Here is a 19699-nt window from a genome sequence, read left to right as displayed (position 1 = left end):
ATAGTTTCAGGTGTAGAGCAAAGTGATTCAGTTTTATATATATGTATATATATACTTTTTCAGATTCTTTTCCATTATAGGTTATTACAAGATATTGAATATAATTCCCTGTGCTATACAGTAGGACCTTGTTGTTTATCTATTTTATATATAGTAATGTGTATCCATTAATCCCAAACTCCTAATTTATCCCTCCCCCTCTTTCCCATTTGGTGACCATAAGTTTATTTTCTATGAACAGATCCCCTTTTCTCCAGCACAGCACACCCACAGATAAATTATTCCCCAGAGGTCTCTTTTGCCCTCCCTATTCCCACACCACAGTCCACAGGGCTGAAGAGTGAGATATTTGGGGTGAGAAATGATGTGTGCTAGCTACTGCGATGGTATTAGGATGTGTACCTCTGTCTGTCTCACTCCCTCTTTCCCTGAGGACCCCGAGAGAGATGTTTGCTTGAGGTAGTGCTTGCAAAGCCAGGCTGAGCAAGGGTTTGACTCCAAACTTCAGTTCAGGCCGCCAGTGAGTTGGTCTAGAATCAGCAAACCATGGCCCACAAGTTAAATCCAGCCTGTGGCCCGTTTTTGTAAATAAAGTTTTATTGGAACATAGCTACAGTCATTCATTTCCTACCGTCTATGACTGCTTTTGTACTACATAGTCAAGGAATTGAGTTGAATAATTGCTTCAGCCCATATAGCTTAAAAAGCCTAAAATCTTTACTAACTGGCCCTTTATGGAAAGTGTTTACTGACCCCTGAACTAGGACATGTGGAATGCTTCTTTTGCTCAGTTAGAAAGACCTCTGATGAGGGTGGTCTTAACACAAATTAGACCACAAGTACTGTTCGGTCTGTTCATCTTCTCACTTCCTAAGTGTGGAATCTCACTTCTTTCATCATCATCATCACTATTATTTATGTGGCTGACATTGGATTAATCACCTTTACACACATTATCATTTACTTCTCATAACAATCCCTTGAGGTATATGCAATCATTATCCCTGTGTTACAGATGATGAACTACCGGGGCTTGAGATAGTAAGTAATCTGCCAATGGGAGGAAGTACCTGCCATAATTAAGGAAAAGGACAGATGGACAGATGAAGGACAGATGAGGAGAGAATGTTTGTCCCCATGCCTAGAATAGGGAATTCAGGGTGAAGGCAAGAAGGGGCTGGCCCACAGCATCCGGATATATGGAATAGAGAGGTTACTGAGAGGGAGGAGATGCCTGACTGGCTTTGAGAAGCCCCATGGTTCAGCCATAAGGGAGAAAGAGAATGGGGAGGGACTCAGGTATTTTGCCCTGATATGCTATAACCCATGGGAAGAATCCAGCTCATGAAACCACCACAGACTAGGTTCATTTGACTACCCGAAAAAGGCTACATTCATGCAGGTGCCAACCTTTATTTTAGCTCAGAAAATAACTCTAGTCCTCAATAGATGGTGGCCAACGAAACAGCCTCCATGTGAGTCACGTTACTAAAGTTCATTCTTTAGCTGAAAGGGTGAAGTCTTGTGCTTCTCCTAGAGGCCAACATGAGGAATTGCCTCTTTGCCTCTTTATAAACAGCACTGATTAAAAACAGAGTGCTGACCTACTAGAGGATGGACTTGAGGATATGGGGAGGGGGAAGGGTAAGCTGTGACAAAGTGAGAGAGTGGCATGGACATATATACACTACGAAACGTAAAATAGATAGCTAGTGGGAAGCAGCCGCATAGCACAGGGAGATCAGCTCGGTGCTTTGTGACCACCTAGAGGGGTGGGATAGGGAGGGTGGGAGGGAGGGAGACGCAAGAGGGAGGGGATATGGGGACATATGTATATGTATAACTGATTCACTTTGTTATAAAGCAGAAACTAACCCACCATTGTAAAGCAATTATACTCCAATAAAGACGTTAAAAACAAAAAACAAAAAACAGAGTGCTGTTGGGTAGGAACATCTGATCATGATCAGGTAGACTTCCCCTAACTTAATGAGATGGCCAGGTTGGTGAGTCAAAGAAGAGCTTCCCCAGCTCTGCCCAGGAACCTGGCCACTCCACTTGTGTGCAGCAGCGGTAGATGAGCCTGGGAGCTGGACAAAACGTCAATCAAGAGCCTGGATTCAAATAATGCTCTACCCCTTAATACACGTTGAGACATTGGGTAAGTTAGGCAGCCTCCATACACCTCTGTTTCCTCTTCTGTTGTAAGGATTAAATGAAGTAATACGAGTAGAGGACTTAAACACATACCTTACTATTATTGTTATTATTGCTAGTAGTAGTATAGCAGTAGTTATCCTAAAAACTAGTTCACTAGTAGCAGGAATATAGCAGTAGCAGTAGTAGTAGGCATATTTTGCATGTACCAGTCTCTAGGACAATCAAGCTAATCACAGTGTCTTTATCATTTCAACAACCCTTTAACCAGAAGTCTTTAACATTCTAAGGCTGTTTATATATGAATCAATTATGGATCACTACTCTAACCCACTCAGTGTCTATATGCTGCCTTGCTTAGACCTCTTACTGATCTGAAAACATGTTCTTCTTTGTAGAATAGTGATGTTCAACCAAAAATAATGTAGTCTTTTAAATCAAAACAGTAGAAAAATTGGAGCTACTTTGCAGAACAAAAACTGTTCCTAGTGTTTCCAAAGAGCTATTTAGCTTTCAAACTCCCACAGAAGAATATTTCTGAGAAATCTTTGGGTTCACATGGGCAGCCCAAATGACAGTGAAGACTATTTACAAATTGATGAAAACTATGTTTATCTCTTTTTATTACAGATATTCCTCAGTGTCATAGTAGGCGCTTTAAATCTTGGCAATGCCTCTTCCTGTTTGGAAGCCTTTGCAGCTGGCCGTGCAGCAGCCACCAGCATTTTTGAGACAATGGACCGTGTATGTAAAAGCCAAAAGTAAAGGCCATTAGCAGGTTGGGGCTGCCCAACCTGGGGAGGAATGAACTCACGAGGAATTTATCCTCAATGTTAAAAAATATGAGAAACTATCACAATGCCCTTAATTCAGCAGTTCTTAAATAAGTGCTGTCATGAGCCAGACCCCATTCTGAGCTGGCAGTGCAAGAGTGAAATAGAAGAAATAAGGCCCTTGCGCTCATATCGTATGAGAAATAGGCAATACCGAAGTAGGCACATTCAAAGATAAGAATATTAGATGGTGATAAGTACAAGGAAGGAAATAAAATAGGTCAGTGTGATAGTGGTTGGGGTGGGGGAAGGAGCATTTAAATTTAGTGACAGTGACAACGTTTTTGAGCTGAGAACTGAAGGAGGTGAGTCAGCCATGCAAAAGGGGACTCGTGGGAGGAGAGATGCCTGAGAGGTGAGAGCAGGCAGGTGTTCATGGAAGAGATCTCCAGGTTGGAAAAGGGCTTGGTGAATGCAAGGAACTAAAAGTCAGTGTGACTGAACAGAGTGAGGAAGAGACACACAAGCTGGAGGAATGGGAAGGGGCCAGATCATGCAGGACTTTAAGACCAAGTTCATAAGATTAGATTAACTTCTAAATCTGACAGAAAGTCTACAAGCTTGTAAAGGACCCTGGCAGCCTGGCTAGGATTTCCCTGGTTAAGTTATTGAAGGACATCAGAGGTCAAGCTAGAGAGGTCAAAATTCAAGAACAGAAGCGGGGAGGTGGCAATATGTTGTTTTATATTTTGGGGTTTCTTTTATTGGGGTATAAAAAGATTGTTGAAAACCACATAGAGCTATCCAAAGTCTATCTCATTCTTAGGGTTGTTGCATGCTCAAATAAGATGACGAGTCTGAAAGGGCCCTGAAACGATTACAAAAAATTAAGGCGTTTAAAAATTATTTTATTATTTTTACTAGAGACCAAAGAAGAAGAAATAGATGCCACTGTAGCCCCAAATAGAGATATGATGATGAATTGCTCTCACTAGTGAGGGGGAGGGAAGAAGTTGACCCTGGAGTGTTCTGGTAGACGGAGATGACCCTCACTCTTGTCTGATGACCTAGCCATGATGGTTAAGTTCTGAATTAGGCTCACCACTAACAAAAACAGAGGTGGAATTCAGCATATCAGTTGAAAGTCGGTATATTTGAAGACACCACTTGAGTTAGTTTTAATCATCATCTACAATAGATACTCAAATGTTGGGTACTGGGCTTCCCTGGTGGCGCAGTGGTTGAGGGTCCACCTGCCGATGCAGGAGACACGGGTTCGTGTCCCGGTCCGGGAGGATCCCACGTGCCGCGGAGCGGCTGGGCCCGTGAGCCATGGCCGCTGAGCCAGCGCGTCCGGAGCCTGTGCTCCGCAAAGGGAGAGGCCACAGCAGTGAGAGGCCCACCTACCGCAAAAAAAAAAAAAAAAAAAATGTTGGGTACTACTGGACCTTGGCTTCTTGAGATGCCTCTACTTCCTCAAGTGAACAAATGGGTGTATCACCCATCTAGTTAGGTTACAGTGATGATTACATAAATGAAAAAAGCATATTAAAACACCTTGTACATTGTCTTCTGTGGTATCTCAATTTATAATACTCCATAATAATATCAATATATTATATACTAATATATTAATTATAGATCAATACTATATATTTCCATAACATCTTATGGAAAAACCCAAACGAACTTTTTGGCCAACCTATTATATTATTTTATTGTCATTATTGAATAATATATCATAGTAGTATACAATAAATACTAATTAATTAAATTAATGTGATAATATTTTATACCAATTATATGATCATTGACATATTTTATATTAATTGTATATTAATTATTTATGTAAGTTTGGTTATATATAAATATATGTAATATATTAATACTATTATATAGTAATAGTAATTACAATAGTAATAATCTCACATTAATTTCTCAGTGAATGGTAGTGAATATTATTACTATCATTAATGCATATTTAATGTGGAAGCAACTTATCTTTGGCATATCACTGCAGTGTTTTACCTGGTTGTTGTTCTGTTTTATGAATCGGTTCAAACTGAGATGGACAGTAAATGCATATAATACATGCTGTTGCTATATTCCTTTTATATTCTACTCCAGAAACCCCTCATTGACTGCATGTCAGAAGATGGTTACAAGTTGGATCGAATTAAGGGTGAAATTGAATTCCATAATGTGACCTTCCACTATCCTTCCAGACCAGAAGTGAAGGTAAGTGCCAATTTCTTCTTTGATGATTCATTTCCAGAGCCACAGAATAATTGTTTTTATGAAGCATGACTTATTTTCCAGGAACGAGGCAGGGAGACACGTTTCTCTGGAAGTGTCCTCAGGTGTCTTGTCGTTCCTCAGGCCACAAACCATATTCCTTGTGATAATAATATATGCAAATCTCTCTGGTGGGAACACAGTCTGGTAGCACATTCAGGTTAAGTCAACTGAGTGATGCTCTGTTAAAATGAGTGGCAGATGCTGTCACTGTGAGCACAAGCTAAACAAACTGCAAAGCAATCAGAACAATCCAGAAGGATGGCTTATCAACCACCTCCTTAAAGCCTGCAGAAGGCGGGACACTGAGTGGGTAGGGTATGAAGTGGCAAAGGAAAGCTGCTGTCTTTGACGTTTTTTATTTCCCATCCATAAGTTCACAAGGATCTCTAGATCAGTCCTTGAAGGAAAGGTAATCTTGTGATATTATGGTCACATGTCTTGTACTAGGTGATTGTCCAGGGCACATGGTGAAGAAAATTTACAGTTTTCCCGCACCTACTGAGCAAGTATCTTTAAAGCCAATTTACCCCACAGGAAAATTAGGATCTACTCCCCAAATGAACTGGCTTTGGGAAGAGACTTATTCCTCATTTTTAAAAGAGTATCTTTAGCCACCTTTTCTTTTTATTTTTTTTAATTGAAATATAGTTGATGTACAATATTGTGCTGGTTTCACGTATACTACATAGCGATTTTACATTTGCATACATTATGAAATGATCACCACGATAAGTCTAGTAACCCTCTGTCCCCATACAAATTTATTACAATATTATTGACCATGTTGCTTATGCTGTATGTTATATCTACGTGCCTTTGTTTTATAACTGCAGGCTTATACTTGTTTATCCCCTTCACTTATTTTCCCCTCTGGGAACCACTCCTTTGTTCTCTGTATCTCTGAGTCTATTTTCATTTTGTTTTGCTTGTCTGTTTATTTTGTTTTTTAGATTCCACATGTAAGATCATTCAGTATTTGTCTTTCTCTGTCTGACTTATTTCACTTAGCATAATACCTTCTAGATTTATCCATGTTGTCACAAATGGCAAGATTTAATTTTTTATAGCTGAGTAATATTCCATTGTGTGTGTGTGTGTGTGTGTGTGTTTATATGTGTATACCACATTTTCTTCATTCATCTATCGATGGATACTTAGGTTGCTTCCATATCTTGGCTATTGTAAATAATACTGCAATGAACACTGGTATGCATGTATCTTTTCAAATTATTGTTTCTGTTTTCTTCTGGTAAATACACAGAAGTGAAATTGCTGGATCATATGGCAGTTCCATTTTTAATATTTTGAGGAAACTTTGTACTCTTTTCCATAGTTAGCTACCCTTTCTTAATACTCTTTCTATTACCCCCACAGAACTCAATCCCATGCAACTTAATTCTAATACTACATACTTATAATGTAGGTAAATATATATATATATATATACACACACACACCCCTCATACATATCTGTATATAAAACATAGTTACATATATTCTGATAACATTTCTGAAGTTTATTTTTGATTACTGTAATATAGCACATATATATATATATAAACATTAAATGTCAACATATGTAAAAGTGCTTTGTGAAATATAGATCACAAGGTAGTTCTTACTCAGTAAAGATTTTTGAACAGATGACTGAAAGCTTCATTTATGATATCTGTTCGGAGCTAGTTCATAATAGGTGTTCAACAAATACCGGTTGAATTGAAATACATTTATGTCATTTCTGTTTTATCTTCTTCTCCTAATGCCAGTAGTTTGTTTTAATAAAGTCTTCTACTACTAAGTGGTTTTCTCCCCTAAGCTAATTGGGACAGTTCTCCTTGAGGTATCCTGACATGTCAGAAACATTTTAAATTAGATTCTGGAACATACTTCTCAAAGTTGGCCTGGTTTATTTACTTCAACAGTGTTTTATTTGTTGGCTACAGCTATCAGTTTATTACTAAGTAATGTGCTAAATGCTAAAACCACATCCCAGGCATTGTTTACTAATTTTTCTGGTTATTGAGGGAAATCAGTGGATATTGCTGTGAGGGCGTAAGTAAACACATACACAGTGTCCTCACAAAGCATTCTAACTTGTAGCCTAATTGACAGCAATCTGAACATTGCTCTTTTCTTTTCTCTGCAGATTTTAAATAACTTAAGCATGGTCATTAAATCAGGGGAAATGACAGCTATGGTAGGATCCAGTGGAGCTGGGAAAAGCACGGCACTGCAGCTCATTCAGCGATTCTATGACCCCAGTGAAGGCATGGTGTGTATTTTCTAGAAACTTCTTAATCCACAGGGAAAGGAAATTGCAAATGGTTATACATTGGTCAGACACAAAGACCTAGCATACACTGAGGGCATCCTGACATCTGCATAGTTGACAATGATTTTTGACGGAACCAATTGGACTAATTCCCTCTATGGTGGTTGTGTTCGATAAATAACCAGTCCATATGCTCAGTGATGTAACTGAATGTGCAGATACGTTCAAAATGGTATTGCTGCCTCTTCAGTGAGGGAACATTTCCATTTCTTTCTTCTCAATGTAACAAAATTATTATTGTTCCCTAAGGTTCTCCAAAGGCTAAGTATAAGAAAGCTTACATGGGCTTCCCTGGTGGCGCAGTGGTTGAGAGTCCGCCTGCCGATGCAGGAGACACGGGTTCGTGCCCCAGTCCGGGAAGATCCCACGTTCCGCCGAGCCGCTGGGCCCGTGAGCCATGGCCGCTGAGCCTGCGCGTCCGGAGCCTGTGCTCCGCAACGGGAGAGGCCACAACAGTGAGAGGCCCGCATACCACAAAAAAAAAGAAAGCTTACATGACCAGAATTAACAGAGAACAGCTCTTGATTATTGCTTTGAGAAGTTAGGTTAAAAAACCACTGTTTCTTTCTCCTTGTGTTTATCTGACTAAACATAGATTGAAACTAAAAAAAAAATATTAATAGTTGCTATTTATCAATATTATATGTCAAGTGCTTTATGAAAATCATCACTTATTTTCACAGTGACCTCCAAGATAAATATGCCTGTTTTGCAGATGAGGAAGGAGAGAGATTGAGATCTGAACCCAGATCTATTGGATGCCAAAGGCTATGCTCTTTTCACTCTGCCTCAAAATCATTCTTGTCAACATCTCCTTGATGCCTTTAGATAGGATCATTTGACTGTATATTAAATGACTTCCATGCAATGAGCTCTATATAATGCATATACTGTCAGAATGACATGGCAAATGTGATAGAGTTCTCTTTTTTCACAGACACTTTGTTCTCTGATTGGGTATTCTTTGCTACATACCACCATAACTATATTCTGAATATATAGAAATCATGTTTTCTTGATGTAAAATTTTTACTTTTTTCTAATAGTAGTATTTATTTACTTATCGCACTTACAGTTTCAATTACTTTTGAACAGCCAAGTGTCATTTGATGAGTCTGGCCAGAAAGTAAGATTTTGTCCTAAACATATATATACAAGATAGAGATCATTGCTTATTTTCATTGTGTATTTTGAAGTTCATTTTGGCCTCAAGTCAAAAGATAAAAATATTCAAAGTATGGTGAATAACTGACTCTACTCTTTATTAAGGAATTAAAAACTTTTCTACTCCTGGGCCAATCATGTTAAACTATATCAAGTGAGCTTTATACCAATTGTGTTTCTACAGTGAATTGTCCTACAGCTATACTTGATTTCAATTTATGTTGTCATCCTCACATTAACAACCACATTGTAAGAGGAATTGTTTCTTTTACAATCTTCTTGGTCTCTTTTTTTTCTCCCCATAGGTCAAGTACAACCTAGTAGTATGACTCAGAGCTCTGAAGGATTCCAAGAGAAGTGACCTTGTATTCTTGTTCTCTAGGTGACCTTGGATGGCCATGACATTCGCTCTCTTAACATTCAGTGGCTTAGAGCTCAGATCGGGATAGTGGAACAAGAGCCTGTTTTGTTTTCCACCACCATTGCAGAGAATATTCGCTATGGCAGAGAAGATGCAACGATGGAAGATATAGTCCGAGCTGCCAAGGAAGCCAATGCCTACAGCTTCATCATGGACCTGCCACAGGTATCCCTAGCCTCTCATTCCAGAGGGAAACTCAGAAGTCATAGAAGGCAAAAAAATTACACAGTAATGTGCATTTCTTTTCATTTGATTCCTAAATTATTAAAATCTTAATGTCATGTTTTAATTTTATGCCCAGAAATGTATCTTGAGTTTCTCCCCTTTGTCTGAAAATATATTGTTGTTAATATATTAAAAACCTACCAAACTGGGGTAGCTTTCTTTTAAAAGTTCCTTTGACCCAGATACAATTTCCTATTCTGTCTATTAAGCATTTATCTAAGCGGATGATAAATTTGTCATGTGGCAGTAACTTTCACAATGCCCTTTTGATGGCTTTCATTGTCACTGCTCTTTAATTTTCTTGTGCTTGGGCAGCTAATACTGTGTCTTCAGTACTGTATCTCACATATTCAAAATTTCCTCATTTATCTTCACTTTATACAACCCGACAACAAAAACCAACTCCCTAATAATATACTTGTACGGATTTTGCGGCCAATGGTCTGCTAAATGGAAGAGTTATTATTACTAGTTTACACATAGTTAGTGCTTACTACATATCAGGCACTGTTCTAAGCACTTGACATCTATTAATTCATTTAACTCTCACAATCATCCTGTCAGGCAGCTACTATTATTATCCACATCTACCGATGGAGAATTGAGGTTCCAAGGCAGGAGAGACAAGGGTCTTATCCAGGTGGTCTGGCTCCAGAGTCCTTGCTCTAGAATACTTCCTACTCAGCCTTCTAAAATGTTTGTATGAATAGGATTTCAGCTGTGAGTATTATATAGTCTAGTGTTTAAAAAGTATAAAGCTTTAGAATCAGTCTGCCTCCATACAAATCCCAGCTTCTCTACTTGCAAGCCTTATGAACTTGGGCAAGTTACTTTGCCCCCTCAGGCCCCAGTATTTCCTTATGCATCAATTGAGGAGAATAGTAGTACCTACCTCATGTGGCATCTGTGAGGACTAAATATGATGATATGTGTAGAGGGCTCAGATTCATGCTTTCTGCATGGTAGGTGCTCAACTTATGTTGGCTAATAATAAGCAAGGTAAGAGTCTGACCACAATGCCCCATTGTGAGATTCCAATATAACGCTAGACATGCAAGATACTCAGTAACTGTTTGCTATTCATGATAATGATTTTAAAGCTACTTTGATCTTTCATTCATAATATATAGACAGTTTTAGCATTGTGTTTTTCTGTGTTGTCTAGCTAGAGGAAAGAGACAATGCTTTGATACATGCTCTAATCCTCTAAGATGGATTTTCAGGACCCTGATCCACTTTTATCGTGGTGGAAACATTTTATTTGAAGTTGAGCTAAAGAGAAACATTTTTACATCACAGAATGAAAGGATAAATCAATATCTTTATTTTATACACAAATATTGATTAGATAATACCTGTTTCAGGAAAGAGTCTTTTTAAGTGAAAGGCGGACCTATGAAAATTCATGCTTGAGGAGGAAGCTCGAAAGGACCTTTGTAAAGAATCGGTCAGGATCCTTCAAATTCTTCCTCTTCATTACTGATGTCACCTTCTTCCTAGCAATTTGACACTCTTGTTGGAGAAGGAGGAGGCCAGATGAGTGGCGGCCAGAAACAAAGACTAGCCATTGCTAGAGCCCTTGTCCGAAACCCGAAGATCCTACTTTTGGACATGGCCACCTCGGCACTGGACAATGAGAGTGAAGCCATGGTGCAAGAGGCACTGAGTAAGGTTTGTTGAAAGTCTGAGTTCCTTTCATAAGTCTCTGTGGAAATTCTTGTGTTGCTGTAGGAAAGGCAGCTGTGGAGAGAGGAGAGACAGAAAGAGGGACAGAGAAGGACTACGTGGGTCAGTGTATCCATCTGGAAAATATTGGCTCATCATTATGTTCCTCACAGTTGAATGGAAGACATTATGATTTGCTTCTAAAAGCTGCACGTGTAAAATTTTAAATCTTGTTAAGTCTAACATAAAATATGTGATTTAAAAAATTTCCATTTTTGTTTTCAGCTGTTGATTAATAGCAGCAACCGGACCAATTGCTGATTGGTGTGATGTGATGTGATGGCATTTATTAGCCACAAGAAAGCACGCTGGCATTTTCTAATGTCTGTACAGCCTATTTAAGGATCTTCCCAGGAACTGAGGATCTGCCTTACTTGTGGATTCAGAGACTGCCCAAATGTCAATGTCAGCTCTGTCTTACAGTCTGGCTTAACTGTGCACTGTACACTCTTACAGGTTCAGCATGGGCACACAATCATTTCCATCGCTCATCGCCTATCCACGGTTAGAGCAGCAGACGTCATTATTGGTTTTGAACATGGTACAGCAGTGGAAAGAGGCACCCATGAAGAACTGTTGGAAAGGAAAGGAGTTTACTTCACTCTAATGACTTTGCAAAGTCAAGGAGATAAAGCCTTTAATGAAAAAGACATAAAGGGCAAGTGCCTTTTCCATTATGCTTGTACATTATATTAAATAGTTAGCTATATATAATGTTTTTTGGATTTCTATGCATTTTAATATACAGTATCTTATTTGTTCTCCTCAAAGCCCTGGGAGACATTATATAGATGATAAAGGAAAGAACAATGCTCCGGAGGTTTAGTTATTGATCAAGTCATAGAGCTAAAACACAGGTCTTTTGTGGAAGAACTTTCAATTCCATCCTTTTTCCCTCACAGTTTGCAAATAGGGGAGTCTTCCTGGAGTGTCCTGCACTCAGTAGGAGCTCTCCCCTAGTTGGCTGTGTGAATTAACCAATGACTAAAAAGGTTTATGCTTATTTTCATTAATGTAGATAGATACTTCAGGCCCTAGTGTACCTTCTCTTTTTCAATCTGAATTTTCAGGTTTGGTGGTTTACCTCAACCTATGTTAACCAAACATTCCAAACTTTCTCTACCATATCACATCTGGATTTGTGAACACTATTGGGTAAAGTGACTGTATACATTTAACACATGTGATTTATTCTGAAAAGTTTTGTTTTTTTTTTTTAACTTGGTGTGTCTATCATTTTTTTTTTGCCACCTCTAGTGGGCTTCTCATAAGTTTTTTTGTGGTTCATATCGGCTATATCTATAGGTTATTTATCTCTGTGGTGATAACACATAGGCTATCATATAGTTCAAAAGATTCAATCTTGCTCAGTATTTTGATTTTTTGGGTTGTTTTTTTTGTTAGAATGTTCTGGACAAGTGCTAACTTTCATTTATTGCAATAAAGTTAATAGACTGTTTTAACATCAGGCATAGTAATGATATGTTAGAGAAATATAGTAAATAATAATTTTATTTTGATATGGTTCTGCTTATTGTATACACTAAGGGATCACTTGTGTTGTGTTGAATAGGAAAAGATGAAACTGAAGATACCTTACTTGAGAGAAAACAGACCTTTAGCAGAGGGAACTACCAAGCTAGCTTAAGGTAAGCTCAAGTCACGGGGCAGATTTTAAAGTTTTCAAATGTTCTTAGGAGCCCTCTGCAGCTAAGATCCTCTGGCAATACCTCAGGTACAACCTGGAGAGCCCTTACTTAAGCACAGCCCCAGGTCTTGTGTAATAATGAACATGCAAATGAATCCTTGCTTGCTATATTGACATTTCTGTCTCCAATTCATAGAGATTTTCTGTTTAAATTTGGCTTCTCATTTTATTGAGGGTAGGGGTCATGATAAAGATGCTCTGTAGTTTAAATGTTGTTTATTAAGCTTAGAAAGGGGATTTTTAAAAAATCTGTTCAGACTTTTGTCCCAAAGCTAACTGTGGTATGAAGCACTGCCTTAAATGGAGGTCAGATTCATGCCTTTAGCTTCATTCTTTAGCCGACTGAGCTGTAATTGAATTACAAATATTTCTGCTCCCAGAGTTACCCATCCAAAGTCAAATCATTCTTTAACTAGATGAAATAAGAGATTCATTGTCTGACGTTTAAAGAGAATTTTCCTAAACATGAATTTTTTTTTTCCTAGATCAACACATGGGCATTGACTTCCAAAGCATATTTTTGGAGCATGCTATATAGCAAGACTATAAATTTAGCTTTTCATTCTGGTTTAAAAGTTAAAAAAAAAAAAGTTCCTTTAATGTTAAAAGTCTATGTATTAAGAATAATTCTGCCCAGGAGTATTTGTCTATATTTGTGAAAATGTTATTCAAGATCTTTTTTTCTTAAGGTAGGAAACTATTTGTAGGCAACAGACTGACAGCATATTTCTCCACCATGGAGTTTACCATTTCTAGGACATTTAATTCAAGGCTGTGCTCTGAACAAAGACTCAGTGTAGGACTTGCTCATTCAAGGTAGCTAATTGTTTATTGAAAATGGTTAAAGAAGCTTAAAATATAATATTCAGGTAACAACTCCAAGTAGTTCAAACACAGATTTACTAATTTTTAATATTCACTGATTTTTATTTTTCCTTTTAAGAACAAGTCTATTCAGAAAAATTCTAAGAAATGCTAGTTTTATTGAATTTTTTGAATTTGGAAAGTAATAAAACAATAGCTTTATGTTTCTCTATAAAATAGAAGCTATAAAAATTGCCAAAAATGTTAGGCAATTTTTATAGACATCTGGTATCATGTTTAACCACTTTTTTTCTGATTGGAAGAAAAAAATTATAAAGGTCATTAGAATCACAATCTGAAGATACCAACTAACTTCTTAAACACAGAAAATGACTAGGCAACTATTGATCACTAAGTTAAAGGTTGCAAAGAGGAGATGTATCTCATGGTCATGTCAACAAGAAAATTAATATTTTCTTAATTTTTCAGATGAACAAAATTTTTTCCCCATTCTACATAGTTTACTTACAGTTTACTATTAGGAACAGATAACCATTTTTAATATAAATATTTCCTATTTGGCTATTAGTTCTCACAAATTCTCCATTTTGGTGACTAGGAAGAGAAACACAGAAATACCACCTATACACAGAAAGTAGCTATTAACCTCCTGCAGAGAAAGATTTATAAGTTTGAGTAAGAAGGTCTGTTAAAAATATCTTATTGTGTATGCTGACAGATTTTTTTTTTAAGATGACTCATTGAAATGTTCATTTGTATCTTATTTGCTTGGCTTCAGTCCTTCTGATGCCTAAGTCTCTCTTTAGTAATATAGTTTAGGTTCAAGAACAATTTCATGGATGACAGTAATTTCCTAAATAATAATGTTGAGAGAGAGAGCATATATTCCCAAATTAGCTGTTTTTATTTGTGGTGAGAAGTAGCACTCGGCTTCTGAGGAAGGGAGGGGCAGATGTTGTAGGTTTCTGAAAAGGGGTGTGATAGAATTCTAATGCTGGTGTTTATGGCAGACCAGAGGGGGCAGGTCAGGCCCCTGTCTCGTACCCTTACTGCCCATGGTCTCACTGGGACAGCTTATGCTAGACAGGTGGAATGGTGGGCACCAGGGAATGAGAGAAAGAGATTTAAGAAATATAAGATGAAGTCATAGAAATTTGAGGGGATGAGGATCAAGGTCTTCCACGCTCAGAACTGGGCTGTAGGCAGCTATATTTTGATGCCCTCTTCTTCTGCACATACTCCTACCTTGGCTTCTACTGCTCTGAGTGTCTTTTTAGGCCCATGACCTGAAGTCTCAGCCCTGTCATGCACTCTGCTCTCTCTAGCTGACACATACCTATTTCTCACACCTTCGGGAGATGACCTCTCAACCTTAGTTAGCCTAACTTAAAGAGATGACTCTATTGCTGGAGAGTTTCAGGCCAAGTGGGAGGGGATTGGGGTGTCCTGGAGGCCAGTTGGGTAGCAGGGAATTGCGGTGAGGTGTGGTTTCATGGCTGATCACAATGAGACTTGGCAATAGTTTGAGCAAGAGCAAGGAAGATGGAGGACTTGACATAAATGCGCCTGTTGACCCTGGTGATGAAGGGGATGGCGATGCCATCAACAGAACGTGGAAACAAATTAGAGTCATGCAGCTGATGCGTTGCTGTCTTCTCAAGAAGGCTAGATGAGCATCAATAATAGGCAGGCACTACCTTGGTATTTGTTTTAGTCTAAATTCACCTGGATACGGATGACAGAGAGAGACTTATGAATAGCTCCATCTAGATCACACTACCACAGCCGATCCAGGTCTCCTCATCTCTGAATCATTCTCTTTACGCTGTACTTCTTCAGATTAAGTGCTTTGATAGTGTACCTTCTATCCTCTCAAGTCTTCAGGATTGCCTCTATCACTTAAGACTCTATTTGCAAATAGCTAAAAACCTAAGCCAACCTGGTTTAACTTTTAAAGGGAAAGAATAAGTTAACATAACTCAATAAATAGTCCAAGGAGGCTTTGGCATCAAGCAAGGCTGCGGCTTCGATGATTTGTCCAAGATATATACAGTTTCTTTCTCTTCCTTTCTCTGCTCTACTTATTTTTCAGTATTCATTTTTCAGGAAGCTTCTTTCCTTGACATAATTGCCAACAGCTTCCAGTGTCACATACTTTCAAGTTTAATCTAGAGGAGAGTAGGAGTCTCCTTCCCAGAAATCTCAGGGAAGTATCCGCTCTATACTAAGTATATATAACTAGTAACTGTCTCCATGCTTCTCTTTATACGGTTCTGTCAACCAGCAATGCTCTTCCCTCCAGACTACAGATACCCAGATCCTACTTTAACCACCTCCTCTGTGAAACCTTTTATGGTAACACCTGATATACATTCCTTTTTCCTTTAAATTTCCATACTGTTTATTAATCTGGCTTATAGCACTTACCACATTCTCCCTTACATCAGGGTTGGATGCATACATTGCTCTTCTATAACGTTTTAAGCTCCTTAGGGAGAAGTCTGTAATTGACCAATCTTTGTATCCCCCAAAGCACCTGGCACTGGTTTGCATGTTGTAGGTGCACAGTAAGCTTCTGTCGAGTGAATGAATGAACACACCAAGTTAAATTATATTTCAATAAGAGATTTGTTAACTAAATCCATCCCTATGGGCAGTATATAGCCTGGAGAAAACCTCACTAGTGGCCCTCTTTCCTCCTACTGGTCCATTTGTATCCAGGTGGCATTATGCTAAAGCAAACATCAGGGTGAAAGAGAGAGAGGGAGAGAAGGAGAGATATCAAAACTACAACCTACAAACAGAAGGGAGGTAAGAGTGATGGACCGCTGCCATTATCGCAATTAGTAGAACCATGTGGGTTTGGAATGGATTTGAGTCTTGGACCTTTTTTTGGTGGACTAGTGGAACAACTTTGCCCCCCTTCTCTTTCTCCCTCCTCAGTTATACTCTGAATCAGGGTCTAGCCTGCTGTCCACAGCAACCAAACTGATTAGCTTTGCCTTAAGAATAGCTCTATCAAACTTGATCAGGAAGCTCCCTTATCTGGTTACCATGTAACCTAGCAAACATTTCTGTTCATTTGACACAAGTGATGTAAACTCAGAACCAGCTGAGTCCTGTTCCAACCTGCCCATAATTTACAGGCTAATTCATCTTTCTGTTTACTTACAGAGCTTCCATCCGGCAACGGTCCAAGTCTCAGCTTTCTTACCTGGGACCTGAACCTCCATTAGCACTTGTAGATCATAAGCCTACTTATGAAGAGGACAGAAAGGTCAGGTACCGATCGCTCATGGGGGGATGGAAGAAGTCTCTCCTGGAGACTACTGTATGCCCTTTATGTGAAGATGAGTTTTCTAGGCCTTTATCTAGTATTATTTCACTAAGTCAAACTAAATGGAAGACTCCATTAAGACCTGATGGAAACTCTAAATTTTACATAATGTTTTACATGATATTTAAAAAGAAACACAAATGAATTAAATACTTTTAAGAATACATGGTGACTAAAACTGAGCTATTAAGGGTTAATTGATAGTTCTTAGATGAACCATTCTAATAAACACAAGCAAATTAAAGGTACTTAGCAGATTATTTGATTATGTAGGTATCCTTTAAAAATGTTTAAGGATATCTGAAAACTGTTTTTGTAAAATTTTAAATCTCCTTCTTAAAATATAGTAACCTTGGCAAAAGTGTTTGACAACAGAAATATTTGATATACAAGTTATCACAAATTTTAAATTAATGGGGACTGATTAGGTTTTATGGGCATTTGTTCAGTTCATACAATTTTATAATTGTTTAAGAGTGCATTTAAAATTAACACTATTAATTTTAACATCATTCAAAACAACATAAAAATGAAAGAGATAGGAGAAGAATCAACACATATAACAATATTAAACTTTCTTCATCAAGATGTCTATTGCTGTGGTGGGTACAGTCTAACTTTCACATAAGGTGACCATCCCGCCTCCTCAAATCCTTGCTTAATCACTGAACTTCATTCTTTAGCCCTGATACTCCCATTTTTGATCCCCCATTACTCTTCATTTGAATCTTTTCATGGCAGTTTTCTTATTGAGGCTTATTTCAGGTCATGTTGTCTTATCCTGTTACTAAATTATAAGCTTCTTAAAGTTAGTGACTATATATTATTTATGTTTGTATCAACTTGGGCACCTTGCTTTGCCCTGAGAATAGCTCTGTCAAACCTAACCGGAAGGTCCTTTATTTGGTAAGCATGTGACCTAGCAAACATTTCTGTTTATTTGACACATGTAAACCTAGAATCTGTTGAGTCCCGTTCCAACCTGCCCATGATCTACAGACTCTTTGATCTTTCTGTTTAGTTACAAAGCTGCACGTAGTAGGACATCAAGGGATTTTAAAACTAGGATGGAAAATTAAATTTTTATAGTAAAATAAGGTCTAAACCACAAGATATATCAAAGAAAATGAGTCAGAGAATATTTTAATTACAAGCACATCCATTGTATATGATGTAATTTCAAACTGTCTTTAAGGAATTTCAGTATGAGAATCCATTTTGGGAGTAATTATAAACACTGATTCACAATGCCAAATTTGGAATAAAGTACTACTTAACGATCTTATGACTATGATGGAAGGATTATTAACGATCTCTTTTGGCTTTAATATATTGATAATAAATAGATAGAGGTCTCAATATCTAATAGAGTTGGTTTAAATAAATTTCATAGAAGAACGCCTTGTCTCAGGAGCAGCAGGATGAATCCAGTGAGAGAAAACGTTTAGCAAGCATGGTTGCTTACTTCATCTTGCAATTAAGGACTCAGCACCTCTTCTAGTTCTAGAAACAGGTTCTTCATTTATGTCCATGGTGCTGCCACTCATAACTACAAGATGCATTACGTAAGGAGTTTAATAAACTTCAAGGGAGAAAGAACTAAACACTGCACTGACATTTCAAACATAACAGCACCAATCGTATTCAATTTTTAAAAATAAACTTATTTATTTTTGGCTGCATTTGGTCTTTTTTTTAACATCTTTATTAGAGTATCATTGCTTTAATATGGTGTGTTAGTTTCTGCTTTATAACAAAGTGAATCAGTTATACATATACATATGTCCCCATATCTCTTCCCTCTTGCATATCCCTGCCTCCCACCATCCCTATCTCACCCCTCTAGGTGGTCACAAAGCACCGAGCTGATCTCCCTCTGCTATGCGGCTGCTTCCCACTAGCTATCTATTTTATGTTTGGTAGTGTATATATGTCCATGCTACTCTCTCACTTTGTCCCAGCTTACCCTTCCCCCTCCCTGTATCCTCAAGTCCATTCTCTAGTAGGTCTGCATCTTTATTCCTGTCTCGCCCCTAGGTTCTTCTGACCATTTTTTTTTTTTTTCTTAGATTCCATATATATGTGTTAGCATACGGTATTTATTTTTCTCTTTCTGACTTACTTCACTCTGTATGACAGTCTCTAAGTTCATCCACCTCACTACAAATAACTCACTTTCATTCCTTTTTATGGCTGAGTAATATTCCATTGTATATATACGCCACATCTTCTTTATCCATTCATCTGTTGATGGACACTTAGGTTGCTTCCAACCACTATCTTCATGGACATTAAGAAGTAGTTGCCCAGTAGTGGGATTGCTGGGTCATATGGTAGTTCTATTTTTAGTTTTTTAAGGAACCTCCATACTGTTCTCCATAGTGGCTGTATCAATTTACATTCCCACCAACAGTGCAAGAGGGTTCCCTTTTCTCCACACCCTCTCCAGCATTTACTGTTTGTAGATATTTTGATGATGGCCATTCTAACCGGTGTGAGATGATATCTCATTGTAGTTTTGATTTGCCTTTCTCTAATGATTAATGATGTTGAGCATTCTTTCATGTGTTTGTTGGCAATCTGTATATCTTCTTTGGGGAAATGTCTATTTAGATCTTCTGCCCATTTTTGGATTAGGTTGTTTATTTTTTTGATATAGAGCTGCATGAGCTGCTTGTAAATTTTAGAGATGAATCCTTTGTCAGTTGCTTCATTTGCAAATATTTTCTCCCAT

General features: G+C 38.0%; 1 protein-coding gene across 3 annotated transcripts in view; it reads left to right on the top strand.

Moving 5' to 3' along the window:
* ABCB11 (ATP binding cassette subfamily B member 11) overlaps positions 1-19699 on the top strand; it is a 94391-nt gene that overhangs the window by 32554 nt on the left and 42138 nt on the right. For 2 of the 3 annotated variants that reach the window (XM_024122314.3, XM_024122313.3), the window contains exons 10-17: positions 2788-2901; positions 5058-5168; positions 7375-7500; positions 9107-9310; positions 10871-11041; positions 11552-11753; positions 12675-12744; positions 16803-16905. In XM_024122314.3, coding sequence (XP_023978082.1) covers positions 2788-2901; positions 5058-5168; positions 7375-7500; positions 9107-9310; positions 10871-11041; positions 11552-11753; positions 12675-12744; positions 16803-16905 — 1101 coding nt within the window. Of the gene's footprint in view, positions 1-2787; positions 2902-5057; positions 5169-7374; positions 7501-9106; positions 9311-10870; positions 11042-11551; positions 11754-12668; positions 12745-16802; positions 16906-19699 lie in introns of all 3 variants that reach the window. The other variant, XM_024122315.3, reaches the window with a different exon arrangement.

This window comes from Physeter macrocephalus, chromosome 2 (assembly GCF_002837175.3).
Source record: "Physeter macrocephalus isolate SW-GA chromosome 2, ASM283717v5, whole genome shotgun sequence".
NCBI classification, from domain to species: domain Eukaryota; kingdom Metazoa; phylum Chordata; class Mammalia; order Artiodactyla; family Physeteridae; genus Physeter; species Physeter macrocephalus.
The sequence above is the reverse complement of the archived record's forward strand: the minus strand, read 5'-3'. Positions and strand labels throughout refer to the sequence as shown.